General features: G+C 37.5%; 1 protein-coding gene across 2 annotated transcripts in view; it reads right to left on the reverse strand.

Annotated features, from left to right (window-relative positions):
* Positions 1 to 1,185: 1,185 nt before the first annotated feature.
* Positions 1,186 to 24,238, reverse strand: part of LOC126378355 (cyclin-T) — a 41,568-nt gene continuing 18,515 nt past the window's right edge. The window contains exons 8-9 of one of the 2 annotated variants that reach the window (XM_050026629.1): positions 21,927 to 23,353; positions 1,186 to 11,179 (exon numbers count right to left, since the gene is read on the reverse strand). In XM_050026629.1, coding sequence (XP_049882586.1) covers positions 11,141 to 11,179; positions 21,927 to 23,353 — 1,466 coding nt within the window. In that variant the 3' untranslated portion in view covers positions 1,186 to 11,140. Of the gene's footprint in view, positions 11,180 to 15,336; positions 23,354 to 24,238 lie in introns of those variants that run through there. The other variant, XM_050026628.1, reaches the window with a different exon arrangement.

Below are 24,238 nucleotides of genomic sequence, written 5' to 3' on the forward strand. Positions count from 1 at the left end.
CAACGTGATAGGTGAGCCGTATCGCCGTCTATAATGATTGAGCCAAGAAAACTGCACTTAAGATAAATTAATAAAAAAACATACTTTTGACCACCAGACCAGACACTTCGCAGTGGAGCAGCGTGGTGGGGTATGCTCCGGGCTCCGTCCCATCATTTAATCGACGGGACGCCTGTGCCCCAGCAGTGGGACGAATAAAAAATTCAGCCGATTATGTTTTTGTTACTGCTAACATTTTCTTTTTTCTCAGCTCAAGGCAAAGGACAAACAACAAACGGCAAAGGATGTGAACAGATACAACCTACAAAAAGTATTTTCTTAGATATTTTTTAAAAATTTATTCATTTTTGGATTTTTATTTTTTTTAAACATTTTTCTTTTTACATAATAATTTGTAGTTTACGAAAATTCACTCGAACAATATTAATGACTGGCTGGGTTACATTATGTTGGTTTGTTGACCATTGTCACTGCTTCTGTCAACGATAAAAAACCTTATGAGAATCTCATGGTACAATAAAACAAGGTATGCTCCATGGTATAAGAAGACCAGGTATGTTCAAAGGTGTAGCATTGAACACTACCTGTATACTCGCTACCAGTTATCAGTGAAAAAATTCTGAAATTGGGTAAATAATTGGCTAGTTGACAGTTTTCGGATAAGTATTTTTTTTTAACACAAACGCTTATTTTATACCTCCTGAAATATTTTATTTTGTCAAAAAACCTTTACACAATAGAAAACAACGTATTTTTCTTTACTAGGTCCAAAGCGCGAAAACGGTTGGTCACGTGACTTTTCGCCCAGTGACGTCACATTTCAATAAACAAAGAAACTGACAAACTTTATTTTGAAACCTGACAGATAGTTCGTTCATTTTGTGATATGTGCAAAGACCATTGGTCTTTGGATATGTGCAATGTGACGTCACACGAAGCTCAAAAATGGCCGCCCGTGTTTCCGGTCTTGTAATACACAATTGCAAATCGAATTCTTATTTTGTAAAAATAACATATTTAAAAAATGATCTTAATAAAGAACACTATTGGGTAATTATCGTAAAATGATTAACTACCATATCCGTCATATTTCATATTTTATTGTCACAACTGTCAAATAGCCAATTTAAAAAAAAAATATTTAGCTTTGGCGACATGGCCATGTAGCCAATTTAGAATACCTCCTTTAGAATACTTCCTACAACGAAACCTACAAATATTACCAGCTTAAAATGTTGTAGACAAGAAACATAACAATGGTCACCAAATCCCCGAGGCAAGCGTCGTAACAATAATTTTATAAGTTTAGCCAGTTAAGAAATGAAGCTTCAATCACTATAATCTATGAAATGCAATAATATTTTGTGTTCCTAACTCTCACTCTTAAGGATTGAACATTGATTTACCACTACCGTAGATACAGCGTTTGATACAAAAATGCGGCGAAAACATGGCGCTTGTTTAGCTATATATTCGTACACAGCGGTATATACATTCAATAAAATCGTGTCAAATTAAGAAAGTACGCATAGTCTTATTATGTATATTAGCGCGTGGTGCTTCGTAACACGGGCGGGTTATACTGCGACTCTGATTGACCAGTCCTTATTCTAGTGTATTTAAAACTAAAAATATAATTTTTGAGAATTTTACTGCGAAAATCAAAATTTTTATACATAATGTCATTACTTATTAGAAATATGATGTTCCATCCTTCTTTTTTCGCTTTGAGCTTCTATTTTCCAAGTTTTTACGATGCACTTCCCCGTGTTGCCAGTTCGGCGCCTAATCGCGCACTGAGGTAAAGTACTGTCAACGTCGCTATATTAACAGTAACTTTGAATACAACTTTTCGAGCGCTGATGTTCAATCTACGGTAGTAGTAAATCTATGGGGTTGAACCTCACCTGTCAGCAGCTCTTCGCACTTTCCTATGCTTTATCCTTTTCTGTTAAGCAGAAACTTTATTTGTTAGAGCGAGAGAGCGACCGCACGCTATCGCCTCGCCGATTGTGCCGCGTACGGTTGCCGGTTCCGAGTAACAGAAAAAAATAGAAGCATAGGAAGGTGCTACGAGGTACTGCCATGAGCCAACCCTTATACAGAAAAGTTACAAAGACAATCAATTTTAAACCATGTAACCGTAAATTTTTCGTCTTCTTTCTCTCTATTCGTTGCAAAAAAGGTCGACATTTAGTCTATAGTAAAAGAAGAAAAATCTTCCCGACTAACCGTGGTCTAACACGGGGATATTCAAATTTCTTGGGGCCTGGCCCCGTATTCGAAGATGTTCACTTGAACATTATTTGACTCCGTCTACAGTTGAGGCGACCTCTTCCAGCTCAGCTCAAAAATCGCTCGCCTCAACCTTCAACTGGAATTTACTCTAGTATGACATGACGTCATTAATTTCGTATTATTTTGTTGACAGCATATGTTCGATTCCAGTGTCTAAAAGTCCTCAAGTCGAGGAGTAAATGACAACTTAAAATACCAAAATGCTCAGCTGAAGCAGAGTCGAGTATAGGAAGAGTCGAAATTACATCTTAGAATACGGGTATTAAATTCAAATTACTAATCGGTTTTTTTTTTTTGCGCCACCGCTCATACATTTCCATACACCCTCGCTTACTACTAGGATACTAAAATAACCCCGTGAGAGACGCGGCTAATAGTATGCGATCGATAGTTTGATTAAAGTGAAATGCTTGTGTATAGTTAACTTTGCTGTTTTGAAATAGTTTAGTTGTCAACAAACCCAATGCACTTATCAATGAAACACCTGAATACCTAGTCTAATGTTTACCCGGCATTTAGTAAACGGGCTAGGCATTTCATTAAATAGTATATTAGACAAGACTGCGATTTATTACTGCCCGCACACTCGCCAAATTATATAAAACGCATTCCTATACGATAAACCATTTAATTTATATTTTCAAATTTAGGCCCTTTTTGCACCAAAGTGGAATTGGTAAGAGATGAATCGCCTTAGCAATAAAAAATAAACAAGTGGTGTGTGACACAACAATTTAAATCGAATAATTCTATCTCTTTTTCTCTCATGTGGGTTGTGAGTCCAATAACCGATCTCATCACCCTGGTTTACTATTGTTACATAAGCCATGTCAGGGGTCTTTGGTGGCTCAAATGTAAGCAGCTTTGCTGTGAAATACACACGTTCACCTTTATTTTTTTAAATTAAAACACGTAATACTGGGTTTTTACCGCGTTAAAATCAGGGAAGAACCCGGCGTTGGCCTTAATTCCTGCTGACACATCCTCATTTTATTTAAAGTTACACCCGTCATTTTCTTATCCGCCGAAAAGGAAAGGGACAGGTGATTGACAGCGGTTAATTTTAAAGTGAATGAATGAATAACCCGGGCGATTCAAATAGGTATCTCGCTGGTATGGAACCCGTTTGACGTGTACTGTCAACTTAATTCTGTCGGGTTACTGACCTATGTAAATTTTGGGTTTTTAAATTTCTGCCGAAAATTGACGTGTCTCCCTTTCCTTTTCGGCGGATCAGAAAAAGACAGGTATAACTTATAATAAACTTAGATGGTGTGTAGCTGGAATTAGCACCATTTTGTGTTTTAATTGTGATATTAAAAGCGAAAACCTCAAACATGGTTATGTTTTATTGGTAAGGCGGTAATTTTATAATAAATAAACAATAAGCTTATGTTATTAGCCTATCTTTACTCCGCTCAGCGGAAAATGAAGATTTATGACGTCTTTTAATGGTTGAATCACATAGCACTATCCTTTTCTGTTCCTCAGAACCGTTATTTGTTAGAGCGAGAGAGCGCCCGCACGCTATCGCATCGTGGATTCTGTCGCGTAAAGTCATATGGACAGTTGAAAGGTTTGTATACTGCCATGGTATAAGAAAACCAGGTATGCTCAATCCTATGAAAAGCCGCCATTGCTGCCGCCAGTGTTACCATTAAATTGGTATCTCCAACATTCCAAGGACGTAAATTTTATTACTGAATATTAAGTGAATTACTGACTAATGTTTTTAATTACTATGCTTGTCACATTATATAAAAATAATTCAAACTTTAAGTGAATATTTTGCTAAAATTTCAAAGTAAAATCATTGGTCGTGGGTAATTTGTTTTACGAAATGGCAACGTAGGGTGCGATGACGTCAGCTGGGCTAAGTGGGCTAACCTTGAAATGTGAGCTGTCACTTTTGAGTATAACTGGTTTTCTTATACCTTGTATACTGCAACTTTTTATACCATGTGAGTTGTGAGGTCAATGACCGACCATTGCAACTTGCATACATACGTAAGTTCACGCCTATATTCTATTGAGGTAGGCAGAATTCCATAGTCACTGCTTACCCCAGTGGGGAGGCGCGAGTTTATTTGTGTATATTGTTAGGATGGACTTTTGTCATTGTACAGTCATGAGCAATATAATGTACCCACTTTAGGACTCTGTCGCACTAACATATTTGACATTAAGTGAGACTTACAGTTCAATTTGTAAAAATGGTAATGTGACATGGTACCAAATTGTATACATATTAATGCTCGTGACCGTACAATGGCTTTTACAGACTATTTGTTCTGCAATTCCACTTACTAGGATCCTGATCAGTGATGCGCCGTTCCCGAAAATGTTCCCAAAGTGGGAATGTTACCGTTGTAAAAACTCTTATCATAAGGACACTAGCTGCTTTTCTCTTTCAAACTGTTCTTTCTTGTACTCTGGCCTTATCTGCCTAAAGGTTAGGTAATAAAGCTATTTTTGCAAAGTTTTGCGCCTTTTTATCGCGGGGAATATTCCCAAAGTGGGCACATCACTGATCTTGACACACCACCTTCGCTTCCTCCACTCTCATCAAAAACTATCAATGCAACTTACAATGTGAATATTTCAAAATTGGACAGAAACTTTCTTTTTCTTTTTTTTTCCGGAGTTTACTGCCTGCCTCTGACAGACGTGATGTTTTTTTTTGTGTTTTTATATCGTTCGGTTAGGTGTGGGTACATTTTGCATCCTGCTATGGATGTATCTCTAACTACCCTAATTAGGATATCGTATTTAGTCGATTAGTCGTAAGCTTATGCTTTATTCTGATGTCGCTATAAATTAAAAAATAAAATAAGAAATAAACCTTTCAACAGTCTTATTGTTTATTTATTAGACAAAATATCTCTAATCCCATCTCGACTCTGGTCACAAGTGGCCCCTTTTTGGGCGCCAATCGCAAAGTATTCCCTTAGGCCAATAATTACTTTTCCAAACTCTCTCCAACATGACGACTAAGTTACAAAGGGGGAAGACAGAAACTTATTTAAAAAAAATCAATTTAATTAGCATTTTATCGAAACTGTTACATTGATACCACATTAATTCAAAATATGTAGGTACCTACAATTGAGGGTATCTAGAAAATGTTGTATTTTTCGTTACAAATTTTCGAAATACCGTCAATAATAAATACTAAAATCGATAAAATGACTTGCTTCTTTGCGATAAACCATCGATTTTAACGTATTGATCAGTTAAATGTCTTTATAAACCTAGTCTCTGTCTCCTTAAGGGGTGCCTAACGAACTGAAGTTCAACTTTTACGTATACACATATACAACGAGTTATACAACCTCTTTACACCTGATCCGAACATATCACATTTTCATTAAGAAACCTGGCCAATTTAGTACGCTGGTGATAGAGTCACTTTACCGCGCCAATACTTAGTTTTTCAAGGCATTTTATATGCATATGCCGTTCCCGAGAACATTCCCAAAGTGAGAATTTTCCTGTCTCTTCTTAACTGGTGTTAGAGTCCTGTTGTGTATTTTTCTGTAGTAAAAACTCTTTATTGAGGGCACTGGCTGCTTCTTTCAAATTTTTCTTTCTTGTACTCTGGTCCTACCCGCCTAAAGGCTAGGTAAGGTTAATAATAATGGTTTTTTTACTTAACTTTTGTGCCTTTTACCACAGTGGGAACATTATCACGAACGACACATCACTGCCTATATACTATATTTGTAAGGTAGCAGATCCCGCTATATGTGTTACGACATCGCGCGCGTTGCGATAAATACTACACGCGATAAATACTTCAACTAACAGATACAGCAAATATATCTTAAGTCGATAAAAGTACGTTCCATTTAGTCGCGTCGCGCGATACGTAACCCATATAAGGACTGGTAGATATATAAATGAATTAACTTCGGATTACAGACGCCCGTACTCCCTATCAGGGTGGGCAGATACAAGTCACTTGGACTTGTAACACTGACCAGATGCTGTTTTCAATTACATATCTACAATAACGCGTGAAGTGGCGTTAGCAAAACGACTCGTCAACACCTAGATATACAGATATTTTATACTATAATATAAATACATTGAACTAGGTTATACATACTGTTGGTTTGTGCCTCCTTCGTCTTATATTTAGGACAAGTAGACTTCAGGAGGCTAGAGAAACTGCACATCCAAAAAGACCAATTTCGAGATATTTTGAGCCCAAAATTGTTTCAATACGGGGAAATCTTACAACATTTTATTTTAAAGGAATATCAAAATTTCGTATGGAAAAATCAAATTTTGAACACTTTATTCAGTAATGTTTATTTAGGCATGATTTTTCAAGATTAAATTATTTATCAATGGAATAGCAAAACTTTGTATGGTAAAAATCAAATTTATTATATTTCCAACAATTTTAGATGAGGGACCAATATAGCCGACATAACATGAACCATTTTGTGAAAAACATACTGTTCCAACCTTACGTTTAATTCATTTTTATGGTTGTCAAATATGCAGTTTTAGGGTCAATTAAACCCAGCTAAATATCCAAAATATGGTCTAGCATGAACATACAAGTCCTTAACTAACCAAACAGCGAGGAAGCGGATTACATTCTGAAACGCATAGTAAACATTTCAGTTTAACAGGTGCCCCAAGAACGCTAGCAACGGAACTTAAAAAACCGAAATCTCTTTTATTCTCCTCTAAATGTACATAACTATATACAATCTTACTTCTATAAACGAACGTAACTTTAACAACTACTATGCTAGCTTTAAAATTAAAAATCTTAATAAAACTTACAATTCGCAAACACCGGACCTTATCTATGGCGATTCCAGAGGACATACTTAATTATATTATAGATTGACAGCTTTAAAAATAAGTGTTTCAGATAGAAATAACCTGCTTAGTGTGGTACGGTCACGAGTACTAATATACACTTTGATACCATGTCACATTAACTTTTTTGACAAATTAAACCGTAAGTCTCATTAAATGTCAAATATAATAGTGCGACAGGGTTCTAAAGTTGGTACATGATATTGCTCATGACCGTACAGGAGGCGGGCCTATTGACATTAGACGCGTAGAAAAAGGCAATAAAATGTCTGACTTAATACGTTAAAATGAAGATATTTTTCGTCAGTTTAAATCTGTCTTCAGCCTTTTTTTTTTGTTTGGGAGTATGCTCCATACCCCCTCCGGTTGATTGAGGGGAGGCCCGTGCCCGGCAGTGGGACGTACACGATCTTGAATCTAGTACACGACCGAATTCCACGTCATACGAAAGGGGGAAGCCCTCTCGGCGTTGAACGACGTCATATTAATAATGTTTGTAACAATAAATGTTACATGAGCCATGTCAGGGGCCTTTGGCGGTTCATTAGTAACCCTGACACAAGGGTTGATGGGGTTGGTAATCCACCTCACAACCCACACTATAGAAGAAGAACAATAAATGTATAAATAAATAGGGACGTATTGAAACTGCCAAACTGAAATAAAATTAAATATTGTCCGCCAGAATCGTCACCAGTATCTATCTCCAAAGTCTGTATGGCGAAAGCGATTTCCATTCGCTTTAAACTCCAGCGCCCTCGGCAAAACAACCTTATCGACTTTTAACGACTTCTTCCAATAGTCGTAGCTATCTACGCAGATCATCGTCCCCCTAGCATCATCCCGTTTTTCACAGGGTCCGGTTACTAACCTGAAGATTTTACAGGGCCGGTTTTTTACAGAAGCGACTGCCTGTCTGAACTTCCAACCCGCGAAGGGAAAACCAGCCCAATACAGGTTAGGTCGCATGACTCCGAAAATGCGGGAATGTGGATCCCGTTTGCCTATCAGATCGGCGGGGCGTAACCATGGTCACCGCGATCCCGAGCGAGTTGGTGGAGAGTAACCATGGTAACCACCCGTGACCTTTGAAGTTACGATACGATAAGGCCAGGCTGTTCATTCATAATTGGTCTAAAAGACCCCTTACATATCATGGGCGGATCCTGGGGGGGCTGTTTAATGACCCCCAGCGACGGTTTGGGTCATGGGTGGACCACTAAAATTTTATCTAATTCTATACGTGGGTTGTCTACGCCCTGCAGGGCTAACATGCGCGACGCGATAAAATTATCGACCGCTTCAACAAATTTTGTCGAACTCGATAAGTTTGTTTTTTTTCCCTAACATGCGTGCCACGTGATTTTGTTCGCATTTCGACATGACTTTGTGTTCACATATTAGCACCAATCGACATAATTATATCGTCAGAATCGATAAAATGGCCGTGACTAAATCACGTTACGCATGTTAGCCGTACTGGTGGACCCCCCCCCCCCCCCCGGATATAAAAGCTGGATCCACTCCTGTTACATACAGACACCATTTTTGGTTTTTTATGTATTTTTATATTTTTGTTCTCAACAATCGCGCTTACGTCATCAAAAGGACTACCTACCTAACGTCACAATATTCATAAGAAGTTGTCGTAATTAAGAAAATTCGCGTAAAAAAATATCTTATTCATATACAGGGTCTGTCAGAAACAAATATAATAATAATCTGGACAGACGTCAATGCTCATTGTTCTTTTCATTATCGTTCTAAAATATAACTCACATAACAGCAATATAGTATATTGTACACACAGAAAAAAGAATGTATGGAAAAAAAGAATGTATGGAAAAAAATATGATGGATGTTTTTATCGACCTCTGTGGTCTAGCTTTTAGAGCCTTGGACTTCACGATCCAGACGTCCTAGGTTCGATTCCCAGTGAGGGCATGCCAAATGGAACAATCACTGTGAGACTGTCCGTAAATTTGGTTAGTTAGAACATTGCTGGCTGAAATCTCCTAATTTTCCGAAAATAATATTTCGTGCTTCGGAAGGCATGTTAACCTCATATTGTTTCCAACTATATAAGGTAGTTATACTTTGGATCGATAATTAAAAGACCAGTTGATAATTCGACTCAAATTCTTTGCAATGTACAGAACCCTTTTAATTTTTAATACTTATTAGTATTTTGTACATTGCAAAGAAGTGCATTTATTCCTATTAAAAAAAAAAAAACAAGAAATCTCATTCAACAATATATCTTGTATGGGCGTCAAATCAAAAAAATAGTCATTTTTCAATACCATATTTTGACCGTTTTCATATTCGCCACCTAAAAAAGATGTATGGAAAATTATACCAGTAATATCAATATAAAGAAAAACTGAAGAATCATTCAATCTACTCTCTACGTACGTTTCAAAAACCCTCTTACTTTAGTCTTAAATGGCTGTAAGCCGCTAAGGAGTAAGTGTGGAGCGCGCGGACTGTATCGCTCGCACTTACGCGTAAGACTGCACATTGTAATGAGATTTTTGTATGGAGTATCCGGGGTGTGCTGATATCTCAACCGCTTTCAAGCCTTTGCTTTGCTTAACGGTTCTTTTAAATATAATCATACATGTAAATTTATCCAGTGATTTGCCGCAAAATTTAACTACTTGGCAGGGACTCGCATTTATCAAGAGAAAGTATTGTATATTACTGATAAAATTTCCCATTTTAACAATATTCAAACGAGAAAATATTAATGTAAATGCAACATCCTATAACGAAACTAATGCAATGAAAATATATCATTCATCGTTTATAGAAGAGTATTAGAATGACTTTCCCTATACGTAATTTCGATGGAGATTTTTTTTATTTGAGCGATAAAACGATAGAAGTTTAAGCGTTTATCGATCGTATCAAATGGTTTATAAGGCGCTAATTTGCAGCCAACACTTTTGATTCTTTTTAATGCTCCATCGAAAATATGTATGGAGACACTTTAAAAAAAATGGGCAGTTTTTTTCATCGTTTGTATATTATCATCTTTCCATCTACCAGAGATAGTCCCGGTGTAAAAAAACCTTTTTTTTTTAGTAACTAGCATTCTCGCACCTGTATCCGCCATGGCCGGGGCGATTTTGGCTCCAAAATTAAAAAAAGAAGTTAATTTCAGTCTCTATTTAAATATCTACCTAATCTAAGTGAACTATACCTATTATAATTATTTATTGCTATAAGATGCGGTGTTGCTATATTTGAATATTCCTAGTGTAATCATTTTATACACATTTTCTTTTTTCAACAATTTCACACAGCGGTATTTTTAGTAATTTTTTTAATTAATTTTTCGAAAAATCTTTAGTCACATATTCTATTTACATTTTTTTTTTTCAGAAACTCCGAATCGTATTTACAAAGCGTACATATGTGTGCTTTATTGAAAGCGTTTTTAAACATCGCATGCCACCCATCTGTCATAATGTATTATTAAAAAAAAGCGAGCCAAAATCGACCGTATTATTTTATTTATAAAAACAGTTAAAGGTAATTCTTACTTACAGCGGATTTCTATATTTTTTTTTTTTCGAATTTATCCCATTTGGTAAAGGCAAGGGACAAAAATCCATATAGTCTGGTATTTTACATTCCCATGTTTTTGAAAAAAAATATTTTCTTTTTAACATGTTTTGAAAAAATAAAATTCCGCTATAAATAACAGGGTTACCTTAATGCCATAAGTCGACTGTGCTGTGGTGTAACATTCCTTAAAAACAACTTGACAATGTTCAAATTACGGCGTTCTTTCCCAATTTTTTTTTAATCACCACCACACCCGACATACAGCCTCCCCAAAAAAAAACAAAGTGAAAAATGTTCTAATAACCGTTGAAACAGTACTCTAGTGAGGTCCGTAAGTTGATGCGTGGAACGCCGACACACGGTGAAGGCGGGGGCCGGTGGCGTCACAATATGGCGTCTATGACGTCACAATATGGCGTCTATGACGTCACTACCTCCCGTGCCCGTTCCCCACTGGCGGCTCGGCGACCTGCAAACGAGCGACAAGTGAGCGCGAGCCGTGTGTCGTCGTTCCTAGAGGCTGAGAGGCGGGGTGACGAAATTTTTTTTTAGAAAAAAAAAAAATTTTGCTGTCTTCGTCCCGCCTCGTGTCTTTTCTGCGCTTCGCAATTCGTTTGTCGCATGATTTGCTAATTACTATTTTAAATTTTGTTTTTTTTATTTTTTTTCAAACTGGGACCTCATCTTTATGTAAACGAAATTGTCTGCACAAAAAATATATAAAGAAATAATTGTGTCAATTCGCTGAATGCGTCAAATTTAAGTGCGGTAAAAACCAATATATTTTTAAATTAAAAATTCTCTATATGAACAAAAAATTTTGCTTTTTTTTTGTCTGGAAAAACGAATTGCCAAGCGCACCGCCCGCCACCAGGGTATTGAGTGAAGCGAGACCCGATGCAGTGCAGTTCCGAGACCAGTCTCAGGCGTTAAGGAACGTTAGTCGAGCCCCGTGGAAAACGATGTACACAGCCGCGCTCTTACATTTTAGCTGTTACATTCAAGATTACATCTTACGAAAAAAAAATATTTTTTTTTTTCAAAAAAATACACATGTACTTAAAAAATAACAATCTCAACCTGATTCTTGTCACTTCTGTCAAAAAGCTTGAAAACACATTAAAAAAATAGGTAGCTATCTAAAACAAAACTTAAACGTAACAGCCAAAATAAAATTGTGATATTTAAAAAAACAGGTGCAGAACTCAAAAAAAGAATTGAAGCTTTTTGTGATAAACGTGCCTTAAAAATACTGGAAACGTATGATATCCATGCACTTTCTATACAATTAATAATGTGCACAGGTCTATTTTATGGCAAGAAAGAAAATCATGGATTCCATACATTTACCATACAATTAAAACAAAGTTACAACATAAGAACTAGTTTTAGCTTGTGTCGATAACGATGGATAATTTTTTTTTCTAAATATCTTTTAATTTCTAGTTATCTCTTTTTTTGAACTAAGCGTAAATAAAAGACAAAAAGGAAAACATTAACCAAAAAAGGAAGATCCCCACTAAACTCTTATGCGGTAACTTGGCATATTATTTAACGCGCACTTAGCTATATACAAAGCTATCGTTGCCTTAGTGCGAACTAAACGTACATAAGCGCCTTTTTGAAAAATCACTTTTTAATGTCATCATCTCCGTAGCAGTATCCCGTTTTCCACAGGATCTGCTTACCTAACCTGAAGATTCGACAGGGCCGGTTTTTTACAGAAACGACTGCCTGTCCGACCTTCCAACCCGCGAAGGGAAAACCAGCCCAATAGATTAGGTCGCAGGCCTCCGAAAATGCATCACTCACATTCGAATGTGATTTTTGTTAACAAAACCTCGCAATAGAACGCTAGTTTCAATTCTGGTAAAAAAAAAATATGAACATCATTTTTACCTGGATTGACTTAATTGAAAAAAATCGAGGTATTGTTAATGAAAATAACATCAAAATGTGATTTTTCAAAAAGGTGCTTACGCGGTTTTCACTGTAGGGCGAGAAAAATACATTTTTTTATTTACAGTGGATGATGTGTCTATTTTAAAACGTAAGTCGTAAACGTGTATACGTAAAAGTATAAATAATAAAAAATAAATTTAAAAAAAGCGCAAAATTAGTAATAAACCTATTTTTATCTATTCAAAAAGAAAGTTGAACGAAAAAACTACTGAAAAAAATTCAAACTCTTCAAAATTAGGAAAATATTGATTTAATCAATTTGGAAAAAAAAATAACGATTCTAGTAAACAAACTTCACTTAAAATAACTTAAAATCTAGTCTTAGAACTAAGTATAATAATGAAATTCGTAAAATAATGTTTTTATTATAATATAATCTCAAAAACGTTTTTTTTTTCTTTAGTAAAAGAATTGGAATATTTTTTAAATATTAGAACATTTTTTATTGTTTGGACAGAATCATATTTTTACAGCTGGTCACACAATAGATACCATTTCTTAAAAAAAGTTATTCAATGATTCTGAGCTCTGAAACAATTATAGCAAATAAAATCAATTTACAACAATATTTACACATTTTTAAACAAATTATCGCACCTTTGCTACACATTTTTTTTTACAATCGAATAAAAAAATATCAAAGAAAAAACCGCTTAAAATAAGATAAAAAATTTAAGTACTTTAACCAAAATATTTCAAAAAAATAACGCTTTACGATATATTTATTTTATAACTAGGATACATTTAAAATATATGTATTTTTCATCGTCTAGTAAACTAAAAGGATAATGGTAACAGAAATGGCACCATAACTCGAATTATTTCGTTAGTTAAATGTTTCACAATATGACATTTTAAGTACTTATCATCGACTTGTAAAAACGTCACATACGCCTTTTTGAAAAATCACATTCGTATGCGATTTTTGTTAACAAAACCTCGCATTAGACACGCTAGTTTCAATCTAGGCAAAAATGGGGGACTTTCAAGGTTACGTTCTCAAAAAAAAAATGGCGCTGTACAGAGTTGCCTTCGTTTATCCTTCTAATTTCTCGCATAACAGACATATATATCTTTTATCTTTGTTTTTGGGTATAAATGATGACCCCTGGTACAACACATCTTCCACCCATTATTGTAATAAAAATAAAAAGAAGCAATATAGGTAGCTACATAATTCTATACCACATCTGATCCCAAATATCAAGCTAAATAATTTTTAAATATGCCTCTGTAATGACATGATTTTTTGAATAATTATGTACCCGAGCAATGCAGAAATAGGTAATTGTGGTATACCTGTGGTGTTTGCTTATCTTTTTTCTGTCATACGAGATGTCATTAATTTTTTATTTTTTTTTTTTTCAAATAAAATGCAAATGCCGTAAATGAATATATAACAAATTGGCCACGAGGCATAGAAAATAGACGAACTCGCACGTTTGTTTTCTGTTTTTTTTCAAATAAAATGCAAATGCCGTTTAAATGAATATATTACAGTAATTATCACGTTGAATCTGAACAGCGCCATCTATATTGTTTTTGGAGAACGTAGCCTGGAAAGTCCCTAACTGTCGTCTCAAGTTTCACCCGGTGTGAAAATAATTGAATAAAATTAAAGGTTTTATTGAAGAAAATGTGATTAAAACAAAACGCATAGGGTTTTCACATTAAGGCGACGTTATTAAGCATAAGTACACATAAATGTATACAAAAATTTTCAAAAACGTATATCAAAGAGAACTTTTCTGTTTAGTTTTCACAAAAAAAAAAAATATTTTTTTTTGTTAGTGTTGCTTTTGTTATTATTATTAATTTTCAAAATTACCCAATTAGTTGTTAAATATTCAGTCGTAACCATGTCCTTTAAAAAATAATTATAATTGGGATTCTTTATACCTTTTTTTACAAAAAATATTATTATTAAATATACGAGTTTGAAAACATTTGTACAGCGTCAAATTATTATTTGTAAATCGAAATCCAGTAACTACTTAACAAGGTACCCTGTATACATTTTTTTATACTTTTTTTATACATTTTTGAGCAAGCGAATTATTTACACTTATAATTATTTTTATATTTGTAGACAACTAAAAATAAATAATATATTTAAAGCTGATATGGTAATGTGTTCAATTGTATATTTTGTGCTTCTCTGGCAACACAGAAGTTTATTTATTTTATTATTAAGTGGTAACTTATTTTTTATTATAAGTAATAAATATAAAAAGTAATAAACAAAAAGTGATGTGGAAGTGTAACTAATTATTAAAAACAAACAAATATGTATGAATTATTTTTTGTTTTTTTATGAATTATTTTTAAATTTACTTTTTATTTTTTTAAATACATAAAAAATAAGTGGTTTCAAAACATTTTTAACTTTTATAAAGAATTAATTACCTTTAAAGATAATATATATTTGTAGGTACTTATTATTTTTCTTGGAATGTAATCATTTTATGATTATTATTTAAATAAAACAATGACAATAAAAACTAGAAGATCAAATGTAGGTGGCAGCACCGTTGAATATTCCTAAATGTTGACAGTTCTCCATACTGTCCAGCTAAAATTCGTGATAAATTGCTATAAAATGTGAAGCAACGTGGAGTGTATCACGTCTGAAGGATGAGTTACGAAACAGAGAAGCAGCCATCAGTTAGAAAAAACAGTTTTGATTGAAAATAAGTTTTTCTAAGTTGTCTTCTTTCGGAATAAATGTAACTCTATGATTTTGCAGTTTAGCTGCGCCAAGGGTTATAGTGTATAAATATAACCTAAACAATATGTTTGCTCAAATAGTTTGGGGAACTGTCAAAATTTAAGAACGCTAACAGTAGCGACACATTGTATATTACTGTGATTTTGTTAAATTTTGATATAAATATTAATTTATATTTAAGACTAAGAATTCCCTGAATTTATTAATAACCTTACGTGTCTTACTCTGTTCAAAATTTTTATTTTTTATATCTCTTACATTTTTGTATATATAATTGTGATATTATGTATACAAAAAGCAATCACATTATATATAAAATATATATATATTATTTATTAATATTATATATTAAGCTTGTTTCTTAGTCGTACCTATAGTCTTTTTTGGCAGATAATGATATTATGATGGAATTATATGGTGCGTAAATTATATGTCATATGTATATATTATAAAACTGTATAAAAGTAAATATAAAATATTTTCCTTCTATTTACAAATACCTAATATACGCTAAATAAAAATGTATCACAAATTACAACGTTCGCTGGTCAAAACATTATTAACGATACCGTTTTTGTTTCTTGAAAAAAGCGATGTTTTTATGTTAAATATGTATATAAAATATTATTTCTATATATCTAAACATCTGAAGCAATATATGAATATATAATATTATTAGTATTTAATAGTATACTATATTATTAGTATTATTAGTATTTAACATGTGTTCTCAAAACGATATTTTTTTCAAAAATACATATTTTTTTACAGATTTATAAATATCCATTAATATATATGATAAGTATACGTACTTATAATTAATTAATATATTAGTAAAAGCACAACATCATCATATATAAGCATATTTAGCAAAAAGCTTTAGCACATAAGTACAGACACAAAATGTATAGGCATATATGAATATAAAACCTATAACAATTTAACAATATGATATTGAAAACATGTTTCAAAATTTCGTTGTTTGTATAAAATTGTATACGAAAATATTGGCTCTGATTCCTGCAGACGTCACCTAATTTTACGTTATACTTGTCATTTTCTTATCAGCCACAAAAGAAAAGGACGAATTAACAGAACTATTAATTTAAAAATGAACGACTAACCCACCCGTGTTCAACCCGCTTGACGCGTGCTATCAACTTAATTCTGTCGGGTTATAATGTTTTCTATTTTATGAGTGGGTTGTTTAAAGGTATCTGCTTAAAATTTACGTTTTCAGCAAATTTTCTACCGATTACCCGTCCCTTCCATTTTCGGCGGATAAGAAATTGACAGGTATAACTTGAAATAAGAAGGCGTCTGCTAAAATAGGAGCCAATTTTATTGATTTTGTTGAAGTAATGTAAATTCGTCAGTCCAATTATTTCTGTAAATAGTATATTAATGTTAACATTAATAAATTGATAAATACAACACTGTCCTTAAAAACAAACAACTATCCTTAAAAAAAACTGAAATAAGCTCTTTTTTAAGTTTTTTTCTATATAACTTTCTATTAATATAAATACTGGAGCCTGCCTGGCGGACAAAATTTAATTTTAGTTTGATTTAAACTTTAAGAACAAAAAGAAATAATGATAATGATAAATAAGAAATAAGGGCCTCCGTGGTCCAGTGGTTGAGCGTTGGCCTCACGATCCGGAGGCCCCGGGTTCGAATCCCGGTGGGGACATATCACAAAAATCACTTTGTGAACCCTAGTTTGATTAAGACATTACAGGCTGATCACCTGATTGTCCATAAAAGTAAGATGATCCGTGCGTGAAGGCACATTAAGCCGTTGGTCCCGGTTACTACTTACTGATTTAAGTAAGTAGTCGTTACATGGGCCATGTCAGGGGCTTTTGGCAGCTCAATAGTAACCCTGAGACCAGGGTTGATGAGGTTAGTAATCCACCCCACAACCCACACGATAGAAGAACATAGTTAATATCCCAATCAGTCATAATAGTCGAGCCCACTGTGTTAGTGAAAACTGCACTTAAGATAAATAAAAACTCTTTGATGCAAGTCTTGTACAGGGGTTCGAACCGGCGGCGCTCCCCGTTTGAAAAGCAAGCCGCTCAACCACAGGACCACAGTGACATTCATTGAATTTTTTTTAAACAATGACATGTATATAAAAGACAGTTAGAGCTGTCAAAAATGACACTTATGTGCAAGACAGAGATAGTACTATTTTTATACTTGCCAATCCAAAATTAAATTATTGTTACTGCCAGACAAACACCTTTATACATATATGTATATATATACGAAGATGTATAAAAATGTATACACAATGGGCTTTCTAGACTACATTCCTCAAAAAAAAAAATGACGCTGTAAAAAAAAAATCATGGATAACAGACGCATTTTTTATCTGTGTTTTTGGGTATAAATGTTGACCATTATTATACCAGGCACAATTACATCTTTCATCCATTAATATTCTGATCAAAATTAACAGTAGCAATATAGGTAGCAACATAATTCTAAACATATCTTGTCTAAATATCATCATCATCAACCCATAAACGTCCCCACTGCTGGGGCACGGGCCTTCCCTATGGATGGATAGGGAGATCGGGCCTTAAATCACCACGCGGGCCCAGTGCGGATTGGTGGTTATTAACGACTGCTAATGCAGCCGGGACCAACAGCTGAACGTGCCTTCCGAAGCACGGAGGAGCTCGAGATGAAAACTTTTTTTTTGTGGTCACCCATCCTATGACCGGCCTTTGTGAAAGTTGCTTAACTTCAACAATCGCAGACCGAGCGCGTTTACCGCTGCGCCACCGAGCTCCTCAAATATCAAGCAACAATTATTTTTTTGTATATTTATGTACTCCGAGCATTGAGAAATAGTAATTATCACGTGAAATCTAAACAGCGCCATTTGTATTTTTTTGTGGAACGTGTCCTAAAAACCCTCACTATATACAATGTATAAGATAAAATTTGTACATTAGAGAAACATTAAATAGACTTCTGTAAACATGTAATAAAAAATACAAAAAAACTGTACCACTTAGTACTTATAATATATTTGTCATAATATAGACTTGACCGATTTTGATAGAACTCTTAGTCGTCGCGTCCACCTTCTTATAGTGTGGGTTGTGAGGTGGAATACCAACCTCATCAACCCTGGTGTCAGGGTTACTATCGAGCCGCCAAAGGCCCCTGATATGGCTCATGTAACGACTACATACTTACATCAGTAGAAACCGGGACCAACGGCTTAACGTGACTTCCGAAGCACGGATCATCTTACTTCGGACAATCAGGTGATCAGCCTGTAATGTCCTAACCAAACCGGGGATCACAGGGTGATTTTTGTGCTATGTCCCCACCAGGATTTGGTTATTACATTACTTCGGAAGGCATGTTAAGCCGTTGGTACCGGTTATTACTTACTGCGGGCTTAGCACCGTAAGCACGCGACTCTTTCTCGCCGCGACAGAGATCGTCTGTCTCTTTCTGTGCAGTACTGTGAGAGAGTGACGGGTGCCGTATGTCGAGGCGAGAGTCGCGCGCTTACGGTGCTAAGCCCGCTGATGTAGGTTAGTAGTCGTTACATGAGCCATGTTGGGGCATTTGGCGGCTCAATAGTAACCCTGACGCCAGGGTTGATGGGGCTGGTAATTCACCTCACAATCCACACGATAGAAGATGAAGGACGGTGTCGAAGAAGGTTGGAGTTATCATGTCAGTTAGAAATACAATTGTATACAAAATTATATATATACCGACCCTGATTTGCCAACTCTATTACTTTGTATAATTGCTTTATATAAAATTAATTTTTGATGTGCTCAGATATCTCAATCAGTTTAAAAATGTACAATGTTACTTTGCGTGACTTATTGTAGATTTGCCGCGGATGGCATTAATTACTTGGCCGGACAAATGGGGAGCGCTGAGGGCTCTTACCCGGTACAAAATTTAAAACAGGCCTGAGGGTGCCCAGTTGGGTAACATAATTTTGCCCTACGCGCATTTTGTATGAGAACCGCTGTCGCCGGTTCAACCCACTCCCTTTTACTACTACTCCTGCAAACAGATAACTACGATAGCTCTACTGCTTCTCAAATTCCATAGCCACTTTACCGGCAATGTATATTTTATGTGATAGACTGCAATTTTTCGTAAGATACTGCATACAAAAGTATTTTTTTGGATAAATTGCTGATCATGCTAAGGTTTTTAGCTTTTTTCCTTGCATGACAGTCGATATTTGACTTATTGCTTTGCAGGTTATAAATATAAAGCACAAGACGACCTTTTAATATACTATCGCGGAGCTCCGTGCGTCGTAAAGTTGGCAGACGAGTGGAGTGCAAAGTTGAAGTGTGAACTATTTACTCATACTTGTATGGCGCGCGTTTCGCGCTCACTTGACCCTTCCAACCTTCTTCTATTCCGTGATTGGCAGTTACTGAATGCATATACATATTTTTGTAAACAATATTTCTTTTAAACATTCGCTTGAGAAGTGGCCTATGCCCAGCGTGTGTTATGTACGTTATATTTCTTTCAATATTCATTTTATTGCTATACGGGAAATTATAGGACTTATGTCATTTTAGTGCGTGTATACAGGGTGTTAGTGACCGTAACGAATACTGAGGGGGATGATTCATACCATGATTCTGAGTTTATATCAAGTGGAATTTCCTGACGGAAAATACTTGAAAATTTTAGTTTTTTTTTTTAATTATTTTCAATTCTATACTTTTGCGATGGAGAATTCCACTTGAACCATGGTCTGAATCATCCCTCAAAGTTTTCGTTACGATGTCACTAACACCCTGTATACTAAACACCCCTGCCTACCCCTTCGGGGAAACAGTCGTGATGTTATGTTATATTATTTATACCGGTTGAATATTGAATGTTTAAGTTGTCTGCTCAGTCCAAAAGGTGATTGATTACAGAAGTGAAGTGACAGTAAGTACATGAAGTGTTTTATGAAAACAAAAGAAAAGGAATATTTTAAATAATAAATTAAAATAAAAACACCCGATCGGTCAACGACCTCATCCAACACGATAGGAGAATAACATAAAGTTACTTCACGACTATATTTCTAATTGGGGTAGACAGAGATGCATTCATCACACGATGAATATGAAAAATATATAAGCCCTATATTCTCCCATACTCCTGAAAACCTTAACGCCTATGCGGTAACAGGGTAGGCGATAACAGTCAAACCACTATTGACTAAAAATCAAGACATGAAAATCACATGGAAACAAGTTTTGACGTCAAAAGACATTGAAATCATAATTATTAGTCTGGCTAGCGAATTTTTTTATAACTAACCTCACGCCCACTTTCCATAATGGGGTGAACAGAGCCAAGTAATCACACGACAACTTGCAGCCACTGTTGACACAAAGTCCTAAGATGGACTTGATGGACCTCATGGTGCCAAGGCTATCATCACCCATAACAATTATCCATCAAGTTAGAAAGGACACAATTGGATTTTCTAAGTCTTGTGTTACCCATGTTTATAGACTTGTTTCCAATTACAACAGATTTCAAAAACGGAGGTTACTTTCATATACAGTCATGAGCAATATAATGTACCCACTTTAGGACTCTGTCGCACAAACATATTTGACATTTAGTGAGACTTACAGTTCAATTTGTCAAAAAAGTTAATGTGACATTGTACCAAAGTGTATACTATACATATTAGAGATGGGCCGAGTACTCGTTTGATACTCGGTACTCTGCGTACTCGGCGGGTTTTTTGATACTCGTACTCGGCCGAATAACTCGGTTATTTGATAACGAGTAACGAGTATACAGCCATTGGTAAATAAAAAACTTTTTCAATTATTTATTTACTATTATGCGCAACGTGACATGTTTGTTTGCAAACAATCAAGTGACTAGTAGTTGAAAGGCGTGGGCGGGGTGAGGGGTGTATCAACGCGAGCCGACGTCTTGACTTTTTTTTTGACGTGACTTATTGTAGATTTGCCGCAGATGGCATTAACTACTTGGCCGGACAAATGGGGAGCGCTGAAGGCTCTCACCCGGTACAGCGTTTAAGACAACAGGCCTGAGGGTGCCCAGTTGGGCGCGAACCTCGACGTCTTGACCGGCGCAAACCTGTTTGTACATGTTTACGCGCGCGAAATGCGAATTTGACTGAACTGAGTTACTCGGCCGAGTACTCGGTTAAAAAAAAAATGAGCCGAGTAAAACTCGGCAAAAGTGTTACTCGGCGCATCTCTTATACATATTAATGCTCGTGACCGTACAGGTTAAATTTATCTCTTATCGTCTACCCTGTTAGGATGCTTCACTCGGGCGGCGGGGGCGGCACGGGCGGGGGCGGCATGGCGGGCAGCGGCGGCTGCGGGGGCGGCGGCGCCATGTGGGGGGGCGGAGGGAACATCGCTCCGTACAAATACCCGTCCAACCCCAAGTACAAGGGCGGCGGCGGCTGCACCATGAAATACGGTAACGGGGGCCTGTAAGGAGGGGGTACGTTCCAACCTACCTTGGGGTGCGAGCCGTTCTGCCGCGCCATCTTCTGCGGGGGCCCCTGCTCTGGCACCGAGGTCCTCTTTCTCGATGTATCTAGAAGGTCTTTCGATATCTTGATCTTCAAGCCGGACGTCTGTGGCGGGGGCGGCGGCGCGGCCAACCTCTCCTTAGGTATTTTAATCTTCAACCCGGGACTTGTCGCTATCTTCTCTCTAGGTATGGTTATCCTCAGTCCACCATCGTTCTGCTCCTGTGCAGGACTCGGCTCCTTCTTCTTCTCTCTCTCTTTGTCTTTCTTGTGTTTCTTCCTCTCTTCCTTCGACTTATCCCTGTCTTTGTGTTTGTGTTTCTCCTTTTTCTTCTTTTCCTTTTTATGTTTGTGTTCTGTCGGTTCCTCCTGTTGGGGGGGTTCCTGTATCACCGGAGGAGGGGCGGCCGGTTCTGTCACTGGTTCCTTCTTGATTTCTATTGGGCTTTTGCGCTCAGTAGCGACCGTTATAGGCGCTGGCTTAGCCAAACTCTCTTTTAATAAATTTGATACTAGTGTGGGGTCTGTTTCTATGCCGTTTAGGGCTCTAGGAGGAGCCACTTCGGGCTTCCTTTCTACTTTGACCTCTGGAGGTCTGGTCTTTATGCTATTCCCCCTTTGGGAGTCCCTTATTACGTTCTCATAGCCGGGGGTCTCGTCAAGTTTCTTGACCACCGGCACCAACTCCGGCTCAGAGGATGAGTGTTGCCGTTGTCTAGGCTTGGGCGCCTCTTTGACGGGAGGGGATGAGAAAGGAGATAGAATAGCAGGCGGTTGCATCTCTCTGATGGCAGAGGAAGGGTCCGGTCGCTTTTTCGGACTGGGGAGCCTTTCTTGGGGGGGTTGAGGAGCCGGTTGCGGGGGCCTGACTTCAGGCTTAGGCCGCGGCAGTTGGGGGGGCTGCGGCCGGCGCGGCGCCGCAGCGGCCGCGGCGGGGGTGGTGGCGTTCTCGGGGGAGAACAGTGAAGGGGGACGCGTCCTGTGGGGGACTTCGGGATGGGGCTGACTGGGGGGGATCGGATTAGGCTTCGGAGTCGCCGTAGTTGCCGGAGGGGGCATCTGAGGGGGGCGGTGGTGATGTTTATGGTGGGCTTCGTGAGGGGGTTTGTGGTGGGGGGGTTTATGGTGCCCAGGCCAGGACCCGTGAGGTTTATGCTGGTGTTGCGGCCTCTCGTTTGGGCGAGGATGGTGCGGTGGCGGCTGCGACCCACTTGGCCGGGCCTGCGGCGCGCCCGGCCGCTGCATCTGGCGCTGTCTTTCTCTCTCCTCCCGCCTCTCCCGTTCCTCTCTTTCTCTCTTCTCTCTGTATAGGTTGTAGTCTATTTTCTGAGGCTGTGGTTGCGGTTGCGGCGGCGCGGTTGCCGGCACGTAGCCGCCAGGTACTGGTTGACGACGTCTTTCGCGTTCGTATTCTGCGGAAAGATAATTTACATTAATTTTATCATATTGCGGGAAGGCCGACTAGTTACGTTAGACGCACATTTATCATAGATGGCACTTGTCGATGCCTGAAACGCGCTAACGAAGTTTTCACAGCGCGACGTATATATACAACTTCCAACAGTGTTCCGTTGGATGAGCTCGACGAGGAGACCCACCCAGCAACGGACTGACCCACCCAGGCCGCCGGTTTGAGGGCAACCGTCATTGACGGTTTTGGCCTTGCCGGCGGACTCACTGGACTGACCCCGCCGGCTCAAGCTGACCCGGAAACTTCGGGTCAAGCTCGCCGGCCAACTAGTCTAACCAGACACGAACCAGCCAGGCTGGAGTCGCTCCTCAACAGGGTCTCGAACGACCTCCAGTGGTTGAGCGTTGGGCTCACGATCCGGAGGTCCCGGGTTCGATTGCGGGGTGGGGACATATCACAAAAATTAATTTGTGGTCCCTAGTCATTACTGGCTGATCACCTGATTGTTCGAAAGTAAGATGATTCGTGCTTCTGATGGCACGTTAAGCCGATGGCCACGTTTACTACTTACTGATGTAAGTTAGTAGTCGTCCCATGAGCCATGTCAGGCGCCTTTGGCAGCTCAATAGTTACCCTGACGCCACGGTTGATGAGGTTGGTACTCCGCCTCACAACCCACACGTTAGAAGAACAGGGTGACTCGCCGGCGGTACCATCCCGGATATGAGAGCAGCCAGCCAGCCTTGGGAGGGGCGAAACTCGCCCGCCGTGGCCACCTTCCAGCTAGTGAGGTACTACGCTCTATTCAGCGTGAGGTCATTAAACAGTAACCAATCAACCGACAACATAGCCAACTGTGGTAATGAAGCCTTCACTGAAGAATCAA

Source organism: Pectinophora gossypiella, chromosome 26 (assembly GCF_024362695.1).
Source record: "Pectinophora gossypiella chromosome 26, ilPecGoss1.1, whole genome shotgun sequence".
NCBI lineage: Eukaryota > Metazoa > Arthropoda > Insecta > Lepidoptera > Gelechiidae > Pectinophora > Pectinophora gossypiella.